Consider the following 20,894-nt stretch of genomic DNA (forward strand, 5'->3'; position numbering starts at 1 on the left):
TGCTTCTTACACGTTCCTTGACAGGGTAGGGGGCTCCAGCTGAGCCAGTGACCCCTTGCTCAAGCCAGTGGCCTTGGACTCAAGCCAGCAATTTTGGGCTCAGTCCAGTAACCATGGTATCATATTGATGATCCCACGCCCCAGCCATCAACCCCTAGAGTCCCAGGGGTCCCCAAACTTTTTACACAGGGGTCCAGTTCACTGTCCCTCAGACCATTGGAGGGCCGCCACATACAGTGCTCCTCTCACTGACCACCAATGAAAGAGGTGCCCCTTCCAGAAGTGCGGTGGGTGGCCGGATAAATGGCCTCACGGGGTTGCATGCGGCCCGCGGGCCGTAGTTTGGGGACGCCTGCCCTAGACTCAAGCTGGATCTGAACCTGGGGCCTCAGCATCCTAGGTCGACACACTATCCACTGTGCCTCCATGGGTCAGATGATACTACTCCTTAATATAGTTATTATTTATCAGCCACTTGGATTCTATTTTTCTTTTTATTTATATTTTTTATTAATTTTTTTTCAATTATAGTTTACATTCAATATAATTTTGTATTAGTTTATGGTGTACAGCATTATTTTAATTAATAATTTCTGAAACAGAAGAAAGTTTATATTTTAAGTTCACACTTAATAAATTGAATAGAGTACTTTGTACTTTAGGAAGTAAAGTATATTTAAGCTGTACAGCACAATACTACATGGTAGGAATATAAAGTAGAAAAATCATCATTTTAATATATATCAGTTCTTGTACATCACTAGGAAAATTATTAATATACCAACACAAAAATAGGCAGTGGACATAGCTAAGGTAATAAACATATTATGAAAAATTCAGTATCACCAGTAGTTAAAAGAATGCAAATTAAAACAAAAGTGAGATTTTTTTTACTATGAAATAAACTAAAATGTAAAAATAATAATACCAGCACTGCAAGGGTACGTTGAAATATGCTGGTTCATATGTCACTGGTAGAAATAGAAATTGGATAAACTTTTAGAATAGCTCTTAAACAATATTAGCTCTTACAAACTCTTAAAAATATTCATGCCCTATGATCCAGTGGTCCTAATTAGAAGATTGATTGATTGATTTGTTTGTTTATTTATTTACTTATTGTATTTTTCTGAAGTCTGAAGCAGGGAGACAGAGAGACAGACTCTCACATGCACCCGACTGGGATCCACCCAGCATGCCCACTAGGGGGCAATGCTCTGCTCATCTGGGGCATTGCTTAGTTTCAAGCAGAACCATTCTAGCTCCTGAGGAGGAGGCCATGGAGCCATCATCAGTGCCTGGGCCAACTTTGCTCCAGTGGAGTCTTGACTGTGGAAGAGGAGAGAGAGAGAAAAAGAGAGAAAGAGAGAAAGAAAGGCAATGGGGAGGGGTGGAGAAGCAGATGGGTGCTTTTCCTGTGTGCCCTGGCCGGGAATCGAACCCAGGACTTCCACATGCAGGACTGACACTCTACCACTGAGCCAACTGGCCAGGGCTAGAAGTATTTTGTTTTTTAGTTTATTAATTGATTTTAGAGAGAGACAGGAAGAGGGAGAAAGAGAGCAAGAGGAAGAGAGGAGGGGCAGAGAGAAAGAGAAAGAAACATTCATTTGTTGTTCTATTTAGTTATTCATCCTTTGGCTGCTTACCATATGTGCCCTGACCGGAGATCAAATTCAGAACTTTGGAGTTTTTAGATGATGCTCTAACCAACTGAGATACCAGCCAATGTACTTTACTTTCTTCCTGAAAGAAGGGAATTTAGTGTTCCAGGTATACCTTAGACATCATCAAGGCGAATTAATTGTGTTCACTGAGTGTTTAGTGTGTATCAGACACTTTACATATATTATCTTAAATTTCCAGTTAATGTTTAAGAGATAGTTAAGAGAAAGATTTACATCACACAGCTAGCAAGAGGTGGAGTCGGAATCCCAAGGTGGATATTTTCAAGCATTTCCTTTTTTCATCACCATATTTTATAGATTCTAAAATACACTTTTTGTCTCACTTTTAAATAATTTCTGAAATGTAAAAATGTTTTACAAATGATGTTTTAGAGTTAATTGTAGATATTATGCTAAGTATTCTACTTTTGAAAATTTTTTTTTTGTTTTTTTTGTTTGTTTGTTTGTTTTTGTATTTTTCTGAAGCTGGAAACGGGGAGAGACAGACAGACTCCCACATGCGCCCGATCGGGATCCACCCGGCACGCCCACCAGGGGCAACGCTCTGCCCACCAGGGGGCGATGCTCTGCCCCTCCGGGGCGTCGCTCTGCTGCTACCAGAGCCACTCTAGCGCCTGGGGCAGAGGCCAAGGAGCCATCCCCAGCGCCCGGGCCATCTTTGCTCCAATGGAGCCTTGGCTGTGGGAGGGGAAGAGAGAGACAGAGAGGAAGGAGGTGGGGGGTGGAGAAGCAAATGGGCGCTTCTCCTATGTGCCCTGGCCGGGAATCAAACCCGGGTCCCCCACACGCCAGGCCAACGCTCTACCACTGAGCCAACCGGCCAGGGCCTACTTTTGAAATTTTTATGAATCAGTAGTCATTTAGTTTAATTAAAAAACAAATTAGATGAAAAATTAGGTTTTTAAGGAAAAGTACACGTACATTATATATAATCTTTATATGTGTGTGCATCATAGAACTAAGTGATAGAATGTAATGTTGGGGATGGAAACCCACACTTTAATGATCGTATTCCTTATCAGCTCCCTAGTCCTCTACATCATCTCAATTATATTAACCACTAAACTAACCCACACAAGACCATAGATGCCCAAGAGGTGGAAACCATTTGAACTATCCTATCAACCATTATTCTCATTATAATTGCACTCCCATCTCTCCGACTCCTTTATATAATAGACGAAATTAACAACCCCTCCATCACCGTTAAAGCCATGGGCCATCAGTGATACTGAAGTTATGAATATACAGATTATGAGGACTTAAGCTTTGACTCCTACATAATTCCCACATTCGACCTTGCACCAGGCCAAATCCATCTACTGGAAGTGGACAACCGAGTGGTCCTGCCCATAGAACTCACTGTTCGTATATTAATCTCATCAGAAGATGTCCTACACTCCTGAGCCGTTCCATCCCTGGGCCTAAAAACAGGCGCTATTCCAGGACGCTTGAATCAAACAACCCTACTATCCACACGACCGGCTTCCATAGATTTGTCAGCTCTTGTATAATATTATACATTTAAAGTGCATATTATAATTTTCTTAGACTACACACACACATGCGCTCTCTCTTTCTCTCTCTCTCAAATTTAGAAATTAAGGATTTTTAAGGATTTCTGATATTTTTTATCCTGAAAGGACGTGAATACTGACCATATTGGCAGGAGGAAAATTTGATAAAATGTCAAAGAATAAATTCCTTTCTTGCTCTCATTTGTTTTCTATGAGGAAGACATTGCTGATTTAAACTCACATGAACTGTTGAAATCCAAGTAAACATTTGTGTGGCAAAAGTTGCTAGATGGTGAAGAAAACCAAAAAATATGTTTTCAGTGTTCTCCAGTATTCCAAAATTTGAAAGGAAATTTATTATCCTAGGTCACCTGTATCCAAAATGATGTAAATTGAAGTAATTTTAATCCTTAGAAATTGAGTTGAAAGTTTTCCAACATCCTGGTTGAAGCATTACAATTCTTAACGGATTTCAGAGTTAATTAATTATATTACTGATTCGAGATTGAATAGTGGAGAATCCCATTTCTTAAACAAATGGGAGAAGCATAATAAAGTTCATGTGTTCATAACAATAAAATACCTAAGAGAGTCAATTAATTTGTGTACAACTTGAGTTGTTCTCCAGATGTTCAGCTTGTATGTACACTGTTCCTCTCTTTCAAAGACAGGACTGGGAATGAGCAGCACAAGCCTCTTTGCAGATGTGCATTTGAAAAAGAAAAGGCAACTATTTGCATGCCAGGTGCAAATGAATTTTTAGCTTGGGTAGGGCAGCAGGGACTATTATTTAAAGTTTTACAACCTGATGGCTGACATTCATTCATTCTACACATATTTTTTTTTTTTTTTTTTCATTTTTCTGAAGCTGGAAACAGGGAGAGACAGTCAGACAGACTCCCGCATGCGCCCGACCGGGATCCACCCGGCACGCCCACCATGGGGCGATGCTCTGCCCACCAGGGGGCGATGCTCTGCCCATCCTGGGCGTCACCATGTTGCGACCAGAGCCACTCTAGCACCTGAGGCAGAGGCCACAGAGCCATCCCCAGCGCCCGGGCCATCTTTGCTCCAATGGAGCATCGCTGTGGGAGGGGAAGAGAGAGACAGAGAGGAAAGCGTGGCGGAGGGGTGGAGAAGCAAATGGGCGCTTCTCCTGTGTGCCCTGGCCGGGAATCGAACCCGGGTCCTCCGCACGCTAGGCCGACGCTCTACCGCTGAGCCAACCGGCCAGGGCTCATTCTACACATATTTTTTAAAATGCCTTTCAGTCGTCTGGTACTGAGTTTCCAATGTTGGGAATAAAAGCATTGTGGGAAATTATAGTCTACCATAACTTGAGCCACATTTGAATTTATTCTTGGTCAATATCTTTTGTTAGTCTGATTGTATTCATATTTTTTATGATAACCATTTAAGCTTTGATTTTCCCCCCTTTCCTGTATATTTATTCCATCACCGTTTCGCGGCAAAGAGTATGCAGTTTAAACACTTCGTCAGAAACTCTCTCTAGAAAAGTTGTCTCCCACAGAGTATGAAATACTGAATTAATATTTCAGAGCAAATTTAATCGATTTTGGTCATTATTAACTATACTAATTATGTTTTGTAGTATTAAATTATCAGTAAATATTTCTTGTTTACTTTCTCTTTTGACAAATACACATCAATTTTGAAATTTGTTCAATATTCACCTTGTACAGTATTTGCTCACATTGTATAATATTTATTACAATGAAGTAATAAATATAGAGTGCCAATGAATGGATTTACTAGCCTTTAGTGCATGTTTGTTTTCCTTATTTTTATGATACTGATCTTTACGTGTCTCCTGTGGGGGCACAGTAGTGATTGTGGTTTTGAAGTTTCACTGTTACCTATCTTGGACAAAGGCTCTAGCCACTTACATTTGATTCCTTAGATATGGGCTAATTTGGAAGTGGTCTTAGATGTCGTATGAATTTGCCTTAACAGTTTTTCCCTGTAAGACAGTTATTTAGGCTATTTGTATAGAACTTTCAAGGTAATATTCAGCTTTTAAATTTTTGTGAAGTAAACTTATTATAAAGTTAACTTCTCTATTATACTGCAAGCTGCTTCTTTAAAATTATTATCCCTTTATCTTAGTAGGCAGATCTCTTTCCGACCTTTTACTGTTTTGCCATTTTCTGCTGAGAGAACCCCATTTGTTTATTGAACTTTTGAAATGAGGAGCCTCAAATACTGGCACTGTCCTACACTGCAGTTTATGTTGTTTGATAATTTAGAACTCTAAGACTTTATCTTCATCAAATTTTTTATTTATTTTAATTCATTCATATCAGTGGTTATTTTTTCAGTGTGGAATAGTGAGATTGTTACTTTTCTGTAATCCGTTTATGCAGGCAAAGGTTGCGTTATGTTTTTCTTAAGTAACCATATCACCCTTCTAGTGCATACTGAGCTGTGTGAAATTTTTTGCTCCCCCATTGTTTATGTCCTCCATTGTGTATTCTACTCTCCTGCTCAGGTGGTGACATGGTAGTATTGTGTATGTATTACAATTGTAATTTTATTCTACTAATTATTTTTAGTTATAACATTTGAAATTCTTTTTATCTTTGATGTGTTAAATTATTCTTTTCAACCTTGTGCCATCTGAATATTTTTAATACACATACTCTGATAATAATGGTGAAAATTTTAATATGCATACTCTGATAATGGTGAAAAAGAGAAAGAATAAAATTTTGTTACATATTCAGTAAAATTTTAATTTTTTGTTTTTTGAAATTCCATTTCGACCTATAACTTAGATCATATATTTCTGGAGTTTGAATTTATACTTAAATTATACTTAGTGAATAACAGTATAGTCTTAGGAAGGTTTTTGTTTTTTTTTTTTTCTGTATTTTTCTGAAGCCGGAAACGGGGAGAGACAGACAGACTCCCGCATGCGCCTAACCGGGATCCACCCGGCACGCCCACCAGGGGGCGACGCTCTGCCCCTCTGGGGCGTCGCTCTGTTGCGACCAGAGCCACTCTAGCGCCTGGGGCAGAGGCCAAGGAGCCATCCCCAGCGCCTGGGCCATCTTTGCTCCAGTGGAGCCTCGGCTGCGGGAGGGGAAGAGAGAGACAGAGAGGAAGGAGAGGGGGAGGTGTGGAGAAGTAGATGGTCGCTTCTCCTGTGTGCTCTGGCCGGGAATCGAACCTGGGACTTCTGCACGCCAGGCCGATGCTCTACCACTGAGCCAACCGGCCAGGGCCTCTTAGCAAGTTTTAATAAAAGTTAAATGTCATATTTTGCCTTCATAAAGAACATAAAATAGGAAGTTTCTTATATTCTAAGAACTTTCACTTTACGTATTTTGAATGTCCAAACTGCCTTTTCATTTTACACAGGATGACAGCAAGCAGGCACAGTTCCTCGCTCTAGCTGTCGTTTACTTCATTTCCGTTCTCATGGTGTCCAAATACCGGGACATACTAGAGCCCCAGCGAGAGACTGCTAGAACTGGAAGCCAGCCAGGTAGAAACATCAGACAGGAAATAAACTCGCCAACAAGTACAGGTATTTGAGATTTTTAAATTATTTGAATTTTTATTATCACTTATCTCCTTTTTATTTCATTTTCACATCCAGATTTGAACTGGCCCTATTATAATCACCTCATATTTTTATAAGTTGATGGTATATAAAGGCCAACTTAATATTCTTTAATTCCTCAGGAATATGTGAATGGTATTTCCATGTTATTTACTATATTTGCATTTATCAGTGCAGTTTTGGTTTTAATGTTTTACATTTATTAATACAGATTATTTTTACTACTATTTAGTATGCAAATGACTCATACATTTTAAATTTATTACTTTTAAACTTTTATAAACACGAAATTAGGAAGTCCTTATAGAGTAGTATAAGACCAAGACTAAGCCAAATATAAATCCTTATAGCCAAGTTCAAAGATAGCATTCTTTTTTTCCCCTTCCTTCCTTCCTTCCTTCCTTCCTTCCTTCCTTCCTTCCTTCCTTCCTTCCTTCCTTCCTTCCTTCCTTCCTTCCTTCCTCCCTTCCTCCCTTCCTTCCTTCCTTCCTCCCTCCCTCCCTCCCTCCCTCCCTCCCTCCCTCCCTCTCTCCCTCCCTTCTTCCTTCTCCCTCCCTCCCTCCCTCCATTCCTCCCTCTATTTCTTTCTTTGTTTCACTTTGTAGTTATTTCAGTATCTAATTATCAATATTCTATATGCAATATATTCTATATTCAAAATATTCGATATTTAGTATCAGTGTCCCGTCAGAGATTCATAATAAGCAAACTTACATTTTAAACTTTATACCAACAAATCAAAGCCTTGCAGACACAGTGAACCATCTTGGCTCATGTTGTCTTATCTACAGATGATACTCATGCTGTAGGAGTTCAGCTTTGTCTACTCTACTTAAAAATGATAAACACATTTTCTGGCAACTAGTATTTTAATATCATGGGGTGCCTTCTACCAGTTGCATTTCAGGCCAGCTGTTTATATCAACATTGTTTCTCTGTTATTTTGTAGTGTAACCTTGGTAATCTAGTGGTTATTTCATGTACCGCTGAATTAATTAGTAGTTGAAATTGTCTTTCCTAAATAATTATATATGATATATAAATAAAATTTGATATTTTAAAAACTGAATAGAAATTAGTGGTCAAATCTCTGCATCTTATTTCCATAGCATATCACATCTCATTTACCTACCTTTGATTGCTGTTGTGGAAATGTTGACTGTTTAAGCTATAATACTTTGCTATTGTATGTACACTTACTTTAAACTGATATTGTAATATACTCTTACTTTTAACTTTGTTCTTCATAGTATACACTATCCTACCATTGCAGTTAATGTCTTTTGATCTTGTAAAACACTAAGACTATTATCTCTGTCAATTTTTTTCTTTATTTTAATGCATTCATCTCAGTCATCTATGTATATAAGCGTGAATTTCCTGTTCACTAAAACCAGTCTGATTTTCTTGTGTTTGTATGTCTCTGTTGCTAAAATTACTAAACAAGTATATTGTTTTTTTTCTGTTAATACATAACTACTTTTCTTCCCCCAGAGGTGCGATCTTTATTGTTGGTACTGTTTGCATGTTGCAGTAATTAATATAAAAGTGTCACGTACTGTCAGGGGACCATGTTGCTGCTTGTTATACGCCAGCTCAAATCTGACTCCATGATTCTCTCCACAGTTGTGGTCATACCATCTATCCCTCATCCGAGTCTGAACCATGGATTCCTTGCCAAGTTAATTCCTGAGCAGAGCTTTGCCCACTCATTTTACAAAGGTAATACTGCCCTCACCTCCTGACCTGTTGGGGTGTTCTCATTTCACCATGTTCTATAATAAACATCAATCATGCTGTTGTTTATAAACAAGTATATACCTCAGATTTCATGGAGATACATGCTGTATTTGTACCTGGCTAGTGAGAGCAAAATATAGCTTTTATATTTATGTCTCATTACATTTATAAGTACCATCTGCAAATTAAGGATGTTTAATTAGATATAGAATAACATAGGCAGTGGGAGCATTCATTAAATAATGCAGAGGAGCCATGCTGCTGTATTGGGACTCAATTAGGCCTAAGACGAAGGCTATGCTAGACCTACAGACAGAGCTTAAAATAAGCAATGAAAGCATCAAATCCATCAAGGTAATTAACTTTCTGTCAGAACGAAGTTCCAACTTTCTTTACAGGAATACAAAAAAAATTCCTTAACAAGCAACATGAAAGTCAGTGTTGAACATATAACAAAAAGTTATTAAACATGCAGAGAAGCAGGAAAACGTGATGTGTAAGCAGGAGGAAAAAAAGTTATTTCATAGAAACAGATTCAGGATGGAAAAGATGATGGAATTATCAGATACAGAAATTCAAACAGCTATTGTAAGTATGTATAAGAGGTTTTTCAATCTAAATGAAAAAGTGAACATAATGAGAAAAATGGAAGAGGTTTTAGAAAAAAATAAAAAACAATTGGAAGTTTTAGAGATGAAATTAAATAGCCAAAATGATGTCTGGATAAGACAAACATGAGAATTGTCTCTGCACAACAAAGGGTCCTGCACTCCACATCTCATCCCCGAGATTTTCCTGTGTACACACTCTGTATAATTCCTGGGACACTTAATATGATGGGTTTTACTCCTGTGATTAGGTTGTGTTCTCTGGGACAGTTGCTATTAAGTAAAGATGATTCTCCAGGTGTCCTGACCTAAACATAGGAGTCCTGTGAAGGCAGAGAATTTTCTTTGGCTGGTTGCAGGACAAAAAGGCAGAGAGACTCACCATATGATAGGGATTTGACATTGCTGAGATGCAGATGACCAAGGGACAAGCTATGACCAGGGACTTAGAGCACAACCTGGCTAACAGCAAAATAGTAGGGAACTTTAGCCTACAACACAAGGAACTGAGTTGAGTGAGTGTGCAGAGGACCTGAGCTCCAGAGGACACCGTGGTTCAGTTCACTCCACACACTGGCGACAGACATGAAAACCAAGTCATAGAGTAGATAAAGCAGCCAAGTATTTGTTGTTACTACATACCTGATGAATGTACAGACAATTTTTATAACTGTGCAACCTTTGAACATCATGATGAAATAAAGGAAACTTTTTTAGTTTTATTTCTTACACATATAGCTTTGAAATGTATAAAGTGAGAAGGATTAGATTAAATTAGAATAAATGTCCTCTGGAGTTTGTGTTGTTTAGATCAGTGGTCCCCAACTCTCGGGCCACGGACCGGTACCGGTCCACGGGCCATTTGGTACCGGTCCACAGAGAAAGAATAAATAACTTACATTATTTCCATTTTATTTATATTTAAATCTGAACAATGTTTTATTTTTAAAAAATGACCAGATTCCCTGTTACATTCATCTAAGACTCACTCTTGACGTTTGTCTCGATCATGTGATACATTTATCCGTCCCACCCTAAAGGCCGGTCCGTGATAATATTTTCTGACATTAAACCGGTCCGTGGCCCAAAAAAGGTTGGGGACCACTGGTCTAGATGCATATTCCAAAGGTTTAACTGTAGTGACTGTGAAATATTGCAGATTAAGGAGCCTGCATCAGAGTATCAGTGGACTACTTTCTTTATCAAGAAAATTTTATAAAAACAATTTTAGCTGAACTGCACAGTAGGCTATAGGTGTAATAAAATTTAGGAGTGCATTTAGGTTAATGTGATAAGTTTGCTATCATTCTCTTTATTTTGTGATAATATGGAAGCTGATTATAAGTAACATTGCCTGCTGTGCTGTTAGAGAGGAAACCCCTATGGATGTGGAACTAACTGTCATCACTAAAATAAAGACACATCTTCATGTTTTCAAAGAGAAAAAACCAGTGGGTCTTACTCTTTAAATATTTGTAGGACTGGCTTTTTTGTCAGACATGTAAAATATATTTAATGCAAACAGTACTCCCAAAGAAGGATTGCAACACTTTTTTTGTTTTGTTTTGTGTTTTTCTCTTTTTTTACTGGCAGAAAGTGTCAGAGGAAAAAAAATCAAAGTTAGAATCTTGGAAATATATAATTCTATGACTTGTTTTATTTAATAATAATGAACTGTCTTGATCTTGAAGAATAGACATGATTTTGTTCATCTTTGGGAAATTATCTCTTCTCATTTTGTGTATTTGATAGAATGTTTTGTGTTTTATTTTTGATTAAAGAAGATTCATATATAAGAAATTAATGGAACTTGAACTGTTTCTTTTCAGTGAAAACATTTGTGTTTGATTATAACTACACAGGTTATATTACAGGAACTGAGTATTGAACATTGATGGTACATTTTGAAGATATAACATTCTTTTATTTTGGATAAAAATTTAAAATAAATATTCTGAGCTCCTGAGTTTTAATTTTATGAACATATTTCTGTGACACTGCTTCCTCTACTTGGCATGTTATTAATAAAAAAGTTTAGCTATATGTTATTTTCTTGAGTAATATTATTAATGTCAGTTCAACTTGGATTAGATTAATTTAACAAGCATAAAGCTCATGGTCACATTATAAACTTAAAATATTTATACTCTCAAAATTTGTTCAAAATGTTTACATAGTCATTCCTTTTGGGGAACCACTCCATGCTTAAAACTTTTTGTGTAGTTATGATGTGTAATGAAAAATTTACAAGTATAAAAACATTTGTGTACACACACTTTCAGGGAACAACATGGGCAGTTTTTGCAATTACTTTATTTTTCCCAATGTTATCTTTGTTCAGATTATACTTACTGAAATGTAGTTTTATGTCCTGGAATGAGATAATATTTGTGTTTTTATTTTATGTTACTTTAATTTTTTTTTGTTTTTCACAGTTTGAAAAGCCCTGATTTGGTTTACTCTTTAACTCTTTTACTCTTCAGTCCCTTTTTTCAGCTCATTATTGACCTTTTCAAAAATTTCAGTACTAGCTCTCTGGCTTCTCCTTTTAATCTTTGTCACTCTTTTCAAGGTCTTAGCCCTTCCTCGAGTAGTGCCAGTTTCTTCATTGCTTGTCTCTAGACATTTAAGTCTAGTAATTGATGAAGTAGCTTAAAATAACACTAATATCGAATTTACAGAGTAATGTAATGAAATGTATTTTATATTTAATGTCCTTTATACAATACATATTTTATAATATGTAATGTAACAAATATAATAAAATAATTTTTCTTTCTAAAGGCTCTCTCTAATCTTGGGACAGAGTTCAAATGTGTAAATGTACAGTGGCAAGACTACTTCAGTTCATATTTACATTGCTTACTACAACTGCCTCCACAGTGGTTTTCTTACCACTTTTACTTATATTCATTCTTTTTTTTATTGCTGCTTTTTATTTTAAGATATAAATGAGATTTTTGTCCCATTTGACTGAGCTTTTTTTACTAGAATTAGAGTAAATATCACATGGGTGTTGAATAATCTGATTGCTGAACGCTTTTCTAACTTAAACTCATAAAATAACCTTTTTGTCCTTTAATCATTCCAAGCACTTTCCTGCCTTGTGATCTTTCTATTTTTCCCTGATTTTGACTCCCTCTGTTCCCTATATTTGTATGATTGGTGCTTGTTCATGCTTCATGTGTGTGCCTAAACGTTGCCTCCTCCCAGAAGTCTTCCCTGACCAATGTAGCTGAGCAGCTTCCTCACCTAGCACCCTGTTCTCTGTCCTGACAGCCTTTCTTTATTTTCTTGCAGTGATGCAATTCATTTATTTCTTTCATTGTTTAACTGTAATGTATACCTCAATAAGGTAGGCCATTTCGTCTTCTCTTGGTACTCAGAAGTAGCCATAGTAAATATTTGGTAAGCTAGTGAGTAAGTTGGTGAGAAAGCTGCACAATTTTTTTAAAAGCTAAGTATTGATGATCACCATAAAATATATACTGAAACCAGACCAAGACACTTACATTGATAACTTATCGTAGACACTGGAGAAACTTTGTGTTAACTATGTCACTGTAGGTTAAATAAGATGAAAGTCAACAGTTGATGAACTTACAAATAAAGATGTTATATTTTTTGTTTAACAATTTATGAACAGGGAAAAGGATTAACACAGGAATTAAGATAATTGAAATAATGTGGTATTGTTACAAGAATAGACATATACATAAAATCTATAAATTGACTGAAATTTGTATGTTTTTTATTATAAACAAAATTTGTATAATTAAATGGAAGAGGAAGTATCATTTGGCAAATGCTGTGGAATTTACCAAATGGGGTATCCATTTGAAAAAATTAATTTATATCCTTATTTTATAATATGCAAAATAAATTACATATTAAAATTTAAAGATAAAAATGAAACAGCACAATTTAAGAAATTAAAATTAGTATTTATTTATATAGTATAAGAAAAGATGTATAAATGATAACATCAAAGGCTAAAATTATCAAGTAAAATATATGACTCAATAAAAGTTTTATATACTACAAGTCTGAATATATTAACAAAATAAAAGAACAAATGCACACAGAAAAGATTTTACATTTACATGATAAAAGTGAATAGCCTCAATAAAAAGGTCTTACAGATCAATTAAAATAATATATGAGAGTAATGGAAAAAATGTAGGAATACCAATCAGCTAATAAAAGGAAGACAGTATACAGTACAAATAAGACAATTTTAAATTTTATTTAAATCTACCAGTATTCAAGTAAGTTTATATTGAAACAAAAATATACCATAATTTGCAAATTGAGAAAAATTTTGAAAATGAAAATATAAATATGTGTACTTTACATAAAAAGATCCATAATCCGAATCTAGTAATGTTACTTCAGAATTGCATCTTATAGAAAAAATGATAGGCCCTGGCCAGTTGGCTCAGTAGTAGAACATTGCCCGACATGTGTATGTCCCTAGTTCAATTCCCGGCCAGGACACAGAGCCCATCTGCTTCTTTACCCTTCCAACTCTCCTTTTTCTCTCTCTCTTTCCCTCCCGCAGCCAAGTCTCCACTGGAGCTAAAGTTGACCCGGGCAATGAGGATGGCTCTATGACCTCCACCTCAAGCTCTAGAATGGCTCCAGTTGCCCCAAATAGGGAGAACGTCGTCCCCTAATGGGCAAGCTGAGAGTGGATCCGGTTGGGCACCTGTGGGAGTCTATCTTTCTGCCTCTCCACTTCTCACTTCAGAAATAATACAAAAAGAAAAAGAAAAAAGATAGACCAATAATTTATACACAAATATTTTTACTGCTCAGTTTTTATGTTACATACTTAAAAATGAAATTAATATTTATTAAATTTTTATATTCTTATAAGCTAACAGTAAGGTTTTCAGTATTGCAAGTATGTTATTTTAATTTTATCTTGTTTTTGAGGTTATTTGGAATAGGTCCATTATTATCTATTATGTGTGTGCATTATAGTTTATTTTATAGATTCTCTATAACATAGTGGTCCCCAACCCCCAGGCCACGGACCGGTATCGGTCCATGGGCCATTTGGTACCAGTCTGCTGAGAAAGAATAAGTAACTTACATTATTTCCGTTTTATTTATATTTAAGTCTGATAATGTTTTATTTTTTTTAAATGACCAGATTCCCTCTGTTAATCCATCTCAGACTCACTCTTGACGCTTGTCTCGGTCACGTGATACATTTATTTATCCATCCCACCCTAAAGGCCGGTTTGTGAAAATATTTTCTGACATTAAACCAATCCGTGGCCCAAAAAGGGTTGGGGACCACTGCTATAACACGACCATTAATATACTATAGAATTTTTATTGTGTAGTGAATATATTTTTCAGTTATTTACTGGTGAAAATTATGCCCACTTATTCATAGCAGATATTTCTTTAAACTTCTAAGTGTCTGTTTTTAATATTACTAAAAATACCAAAAAAGACTCTTCTTTTTTTTCTTTTCTTTCTTTTTTTCTTTCTCTCTCTCTCTTTTATTCTTTTTTCTCTCTCTTTTTCTTTCTATCTCTCCCCTCCCTCCCTCCCTCCCCTTTCCCTCCCTCCTTCCCTCCCTCTTCCCTTCCCTACTCCCTCCCTCCTTCCCTCCCTTCCTCCATCCCTCCCTCCCTCCATCCCTCTTTCTCTTTCATCTAATTTTGCCCTTCTTTCTATTTACTTTACAATTCCTTTATTATATATTTGTTGATTAAATGAATGCTTCCCTATTACATCCCAGGTACTGGGGATATATAATAGTGTGCAAGAAGTCCCTATCCTCAGGAAACTAAAATTCTAGCGAAGGAGGTACACTTTTAGAAACCATACACTTTAAGATACCATTGCAAGCTATGTGATATTCTAAAAAAATAAAATTACAGGCTATTATGAGAAAGTACAGAAAAGGAAACCTAATTTAATTTGGGCTTGGGAAAGGCATTGGAAGTGACATTTAGCTGGGAACCCAAGGATGAGTTCAGTTAGTTTGGGAATAAAAGGGGACATTGGAAACATATTCCTGAAAAGGTAAACACAAGTTCTGAGAAATTCCATGGCATATTTTGGGAACATATGGTGGTGAAAAAGAATCAAGGAAAGAAGAAATATTCCATGAGTTTAGATAGGCGAGAGTCAATTTACATAGGCCTGTAACCTGTATGAAGGCTCTGGTCTGTAAACTAAGCAGAGGTGTATTATATTTGTGTTCTGTTGCTGATATATCCAATTATCACAGACTTATTGTCCCAAAACAACACAAATTAAACACCTCACAGTTCTTTAGGTCAGAAATCGGGCATGGATTTTGCTGCTTATATGAGCACAAAGGTTTAATATATGACAATTTTGGGGCAGGGCTGAGGACAAGGTGTATCTTCTATAGGAAGCCACTTCTTTAACACTGGGATAGGTGGTGGTATAGAAACCAACACAGAGAGTCAAGCAAAATGAAGAAAGGGAGGAATGTGTTCCAAATGAAAGAATAAGATAAAACCTCTGGAAAAAAACCTTAATGAAAGAGAGATAAGTAATTTACCTGATAAAAAGTTCAAACTGTTGGTCATAAAAGTGCTCACTGAACTGGGAAAAAGTATTGATAAACAGGGGGAATTTCAACAAAGAAAATGAAAAATAAGCAAGTCAGAAGTGACAGAGCTGAAGAATGCGATAATTGATCTGAACATTGCACTGTAGAGGTTGAACAGCACACTAGGATGTAGAGGAAAGGGTCCATCGACCTGAAGAGAAGGCAGTGGAACTCACTAGACCACCAAAAAGAAGAATGAATTTAGAAAAATTGAAGACAGCTTTTGAGGTTTATACGACACCATCAAGCAGAATATTTTTATTATAGGCCTCTCAGAGGGAAAAGAGAGAAAAATATTATTTGAAGTAATATTGGCTGAAAACTTGACTAACCTGAAGAAGGAAATAGACATCAAGATCTGGTAATTTGGGGTGTCTGTGGAAATCTTAAGTCTTTGGAAAGCTGAATCTAGCCAGGACAATACAAGTGATAGCCTAACAAGTTCATAATCCTCACAGCATACTTAATATCTACATTTTCCAAGTTCAGTTTCTACAACTCTGAAAACATAATTTATTTGTCTGAACAACTTGGAGAAGTAGTAAATTGTGGAGTTCAAATTGGAATTTTGATCAATTTGATTACCTTCCCATGATATTTTCATTATGACATACCTCCTTCAGAAAAGGAGAAATACCCAAAGTATCTCAAGGGCTAGTCTTACAAGGGGTGGTGGGTGAGAGATCATTTTTTAGGGTAGGATATATTGGTCTGCAGGTAAATGGGTCAACATTACAGAAAAAGAGACATTAAAAATAAAGAGAATAAACTGATAGAGTAGATGGGCTCTGTTATTTTCTAATGGGATATTATTATGGTGGTGGTGATGGCAATGATGATAACAGTAAAATTCGTAATGATAGCAACAAGTACAAAACATACTAGCATTACTTTATACTAGATACTACTCATGAATTATGTTCTTTAGTCATAACAACAACTATATAATATATGAACTACGATTGTGCTCATTTTACAGATAAAAGAATGGGGCTGAAAAAGTTAAATGGCTCATCCTACATCACAAAACATGAATAAGTTTTGATTGAAAGTAAAACAGTCTTAATTACAATGCAGACACTCTTAATCATCTATAAGATGCAATTTGTGTTGTACCTAATTGATACTAACAGTGTTATACCATATTTGTTTGTTTGTGTTTCTGTAATTTAAAAAAAGTTTTAGGCATGTGTGTTGGCATTTATTACGTGTTATTACTTGTCTCCATTACATTACAGAAATGTGTGATATATATTTTTTTTACTTGAGAAGAGAAAAAGAAAGTACAAAGAAGCTAAGTCAAGAGAAAAGCAAACATGTATATGTGAATATTTTCTAATTTCTCTTTGATATTTTATTTAAAATGTACAGATTGGACCTATACTAAAATTTGGAGCTTAAACATCACTTAGAGGCAGGATTTCTGGAAGAGCAGAGTAAGGAACTCCAAAAAAGTACTCCAAAAATTGTAAAAATCCCTTTTTCAGAGTTCTGGAAAGTAATCCAGCTTGCAGCAATCCAGTTTGTTAAATCATGAAGAACTGCAGAATCTTTATGAGAGTAGCAAGCTTTGTGGTGACTTAACTGGCCCTCTTGCTATCCACCTCTCCCCAAGTACAGTAACCTTGAAAGCCAGCTGCCAGACAACCACGGTAGCTGTGCAAACCAGCAGTCTCGTCGGTGCTGAAAGGAGGCCAACTAAGTTTAGAGGTTTTAGAAAGTCCTGTTTTAGAGCGTGGTCGCTATTGGACCTATCTGGCAGCTCCCTTGGGCTAAGCTCTATTCACTGGGCTTGTTATTTGATCTAATAGAGATTACTTACTGTGTAAAGCCCTGTTTCCAAGTTATTCGTTGAAATAATTATCAGCAATTTTTTTTTTAACATTGCAGCTGCCTCTGAGAATGAGACATCCATATTCCTGGGGCTTTACTTATGTCCAGGAAGGACCTGAGTAGGCCAGTCACTTACCTCTAGTTGACCTTTAGGCCTTGTGTAAACAGGAAATGAAGGGTAAGAGAGAGATGTAAATAGGATGTGTTGAAAATATGCCTTAACATATTACATAGATCTTCTGGCAATGAGTAACAATCTTACTGGTTCAAGACATTGAAGGCAGTCTCCTTCCAATTGTTAGCTGACGGCAGGGCTGAGTAGGGACTTCAGTGGCTGCAGGTGACAGGAATATAGATTTTATAGACTTCATTCAAAAAAGTTATAGAGCGCCAATGAACCACGTTGGAGGAGTCAGATTTCCAGGATTGGCACATCCTATATTTTAAATGTATAATTTTTAACAAAAAATTATAAGCCATGCAAAGAAACAGTAAAGTATGGCTGACACACAAAGTGAGAAAAGAACAGGTAATAGAAAGTATCCCTTAGGAGGCCCTGATGTTGGACTTACTAAACAGTTGCTTTCAACTACTTATTTTACATATGCTCAAATAATTAAAGAAAACCATTTCTAAAGAATTAATAACATAGTAGTCAAGATATGAAACAACCAAAGTGTCCTCAGTAGAGGATTGGATAAAGAAGATGTGGTGCATATATATACAATGGAATACTACTTAGCCATAAGAAATGATGATATATTGCCACTTATGACAAATGGATAGACTGAGAACATTGTACTAAGTGAAATAAGTAAATCAGAAAAAGCTAAGACCTATATGATTTCACACATAGGTGGGATATTAAAACTGAGATCATGGACATAGATAAAGTTTAAGTGGTTACCAGGGATAGGGGGGCAAGGAGAAGAGGAGTAGAAAGGACAAATATATATCTCACATTGGTGGGACATAAAATTGAGACTCATAGACATAGATAAGTGAAATGGTTACCAGAGGGAGGGGGAAGGGTTGGGAGAGAGGAGTAAAGAGGGACAAATATACAGTGACAGAATATGATTTAACTTATGGGCACACAATGCAATCAACAGTTCAAATGCCATAGAGACGTTCACCTGAAATCTATGTACTCTTGTTAATCAATGTCACCCCATTAAATTTAATTTCAAAATAAAAATTAAAATAAAAACAAAGAATTAATCATATGAGAACCAAGAAGAAATTTAGCAGTTGAAATTTAGTAACTAAAAGGTAAAATTCATTAGAGGGACTTGACAAAGGTTTGAATTGGCAGAAGAAAGAATCACCATACTTGAAGAAATTTTTATTGCAATGATCATATTGAGATACAGAATGAAAAAAAGTAACAACAAGTGAAGGGAGCCTCAGACACCTGTGAAGTACCATCAAGTTAACCAACACACATATATGGGAGTTCTGGAAGAGAAGAGAAGGAGAAAGGACAGAAAGAATATTTGAAGAAATATTGGTCTGAAAATGTCCCCAATTTTTTTTCCTTTTCATTGAATTTATTGAGATGACACTGGTTAACAAAATTATACAGGTTTCAGGTGCACAGTTTTATATACCACATTATCTGTACACTGTATTGTGTGTTCACCACCGCAAGACAAGTCTCTGTTACTTAACCACTTATCTCCCCATACCCTCCTCCAACTCCTTCTCTCCTCCCTCTCCCCGCAGTCACCTCAATGTTGTCCATGTCTATGAGGTTTTTTTCTTTCCCTTTTCTGCTTAGTCCCTCCACATCTCTCACCCAGCACACCCCCCTCCCCAACCAACAGCTGTCAGTTTGCTGAAGAAATCATTATTGTGCAGTCCTGGAGCCTAATGTTTTCCAAGTAGGATAAATTCAGACATCTATACAGCATAATCAAAGCATCAATTGGAAGTACCTTCTTGGCTTTTGTTTCTTTTGAATTAAGATTTGTCTATTATGGGCATATTTTTTGGTAATAATACTGAATTTCTGAAGTATTCTTTTCAAACATTTAGCATAGCAAACAAAGTTTGAATCATATAGTTAATTGCAAATAATCACTCAAGGCATTGCATTCTTTTGTGTAGAATGAAATTTAATAATAATTTTTAAATCTTTTTATTTTCCTTTAGAATTTAGTTTAATTTTATGTAAGTTGGCATTTTTGGATTTCATGTAAACAAAGTTTACATGGTTGTATTGTGCAGATTTTAATATTTCATTTAAAATTCTATAGTTTTCTTAGTATTATTTAATGAGGAATTAATTAGTCAATATAATTTTTAGTGCTATACTAAAAAGGAGCTGAATGTTCATTTTATGTTATTCCTCATTTAGATAGTTTGGAAAATAGATTAGCACTATGAAATTTTAATAGGTAAACACTTCATAAATCCCTGTAAAACAGGAGTTTTGGAGGAAGGAATGTGATAAATGAGGTAGAAATCATCATTTGCTGAATTAACCCCATAATTTCCCCAAAATGTATTAGATGAACTCAATTAGGTTCAATGAAACACAGTAAGGAAAAGAGGCATCTGGCATCCAACTGCCTGTCTCTGCCTAGCACCTCAGTTTAAGTGATTCCAAAATAAATGGCTGTATTGATCTTGACTACAGGTATAGATATCTCAGAGATCATGCAGACTTAATTGGTTCAAAATTCATTATTTCCCTGAACAAATACATTCCTCTTTTGCTTCCTTCCTCAATTAGTGGCATCACACTAATCTTTTTTTGTTTTGGGGGATTTTTTGTATTTTTTTTTTTGAAGTTACAAGCCAGAAGACAGACAGACGGACTCCTGCATGTGTCTGACCGGGATCCTCCCAGCATGCCCAATAGGGGGCGATGCTCTGCCCATCTGGGGCATAGCTCCATTGTGGCCAGAGCCATTCTAGCATCTTAGGCAGAGGCCATGGAGCTGTCCTCGGTGCCCAGGACAACTTTGCTCCAATGGAGCCTTGGCTGTTGGAGGGGAGAGAGAGAGACAGAGAGGAAGGATGAGGGAAGGGTGGAGAAGCAGATGGGCGCTTCTCCTATGTGCCCTGACCAGGATTTGAACCTAGGACTTTCATACGCCAGGCTAACGCTCTACTGCTGAGCCAACCAGCCAGGGCCACACTATTCTCTTTCATTTGCTAGGTATTCTATAAGCATCTTGATTCCTTCTCTTGCTATTTATTCCTAAAGGCATTATTCTAAGTCTTAATCTTTGCCACAAGGTTTTATAAAGAAGGTAAAATGTTATCTTAACTTTTCCCTTCTGTAGTGCTGCACCAGTAGTATTATTGAAA

At 36.4% G+C, this 20,894-nt stretch overlaps 1 protein-coding gene across 3 annotated transcripts in view; it reads left to right on the forward strand.

Annotated features, from left to right (window-relative positions):
- NBEA (neurobeachin) overlaps positions 1-20,894 on the forward strand; it is a 739,008-nt gene that overhangs the window by 207,185 nt on the left and 510,929 nt on the right. For all 3 annotated transcript variants that reach the window (XM_066381029.1, XM_066381023.1, XM_066381024.1), the window contains exons 28-29: positions 6,587-6,755; positions 8,418-8,513. In XM_066381029.1, coding sequence (XP_066237126.1) covers positions 6,587-6,755; positions 8,418-8,513 — 265 coding nt within the window. The remainder of the gene's footprint in view (positions 1-6,586; positions 6,756-8,417; positions 8,514-20,894) is intronic.

Source organism: Saccopteryx leptura, chromosome 4 (genome assembly GCF_036850995.1).
Source record: "Saccopteryx leptura isolate mSacLep1 chromosome 4, mSacLep1_pri_phased_curated, whole genome shotgun sequence".
NCBI lineage: Eukaryota > Metazoa > Chordata > Mammalia > Chiroptera > Emballonuridae > Saccopteryx > Saccopteryx leptura.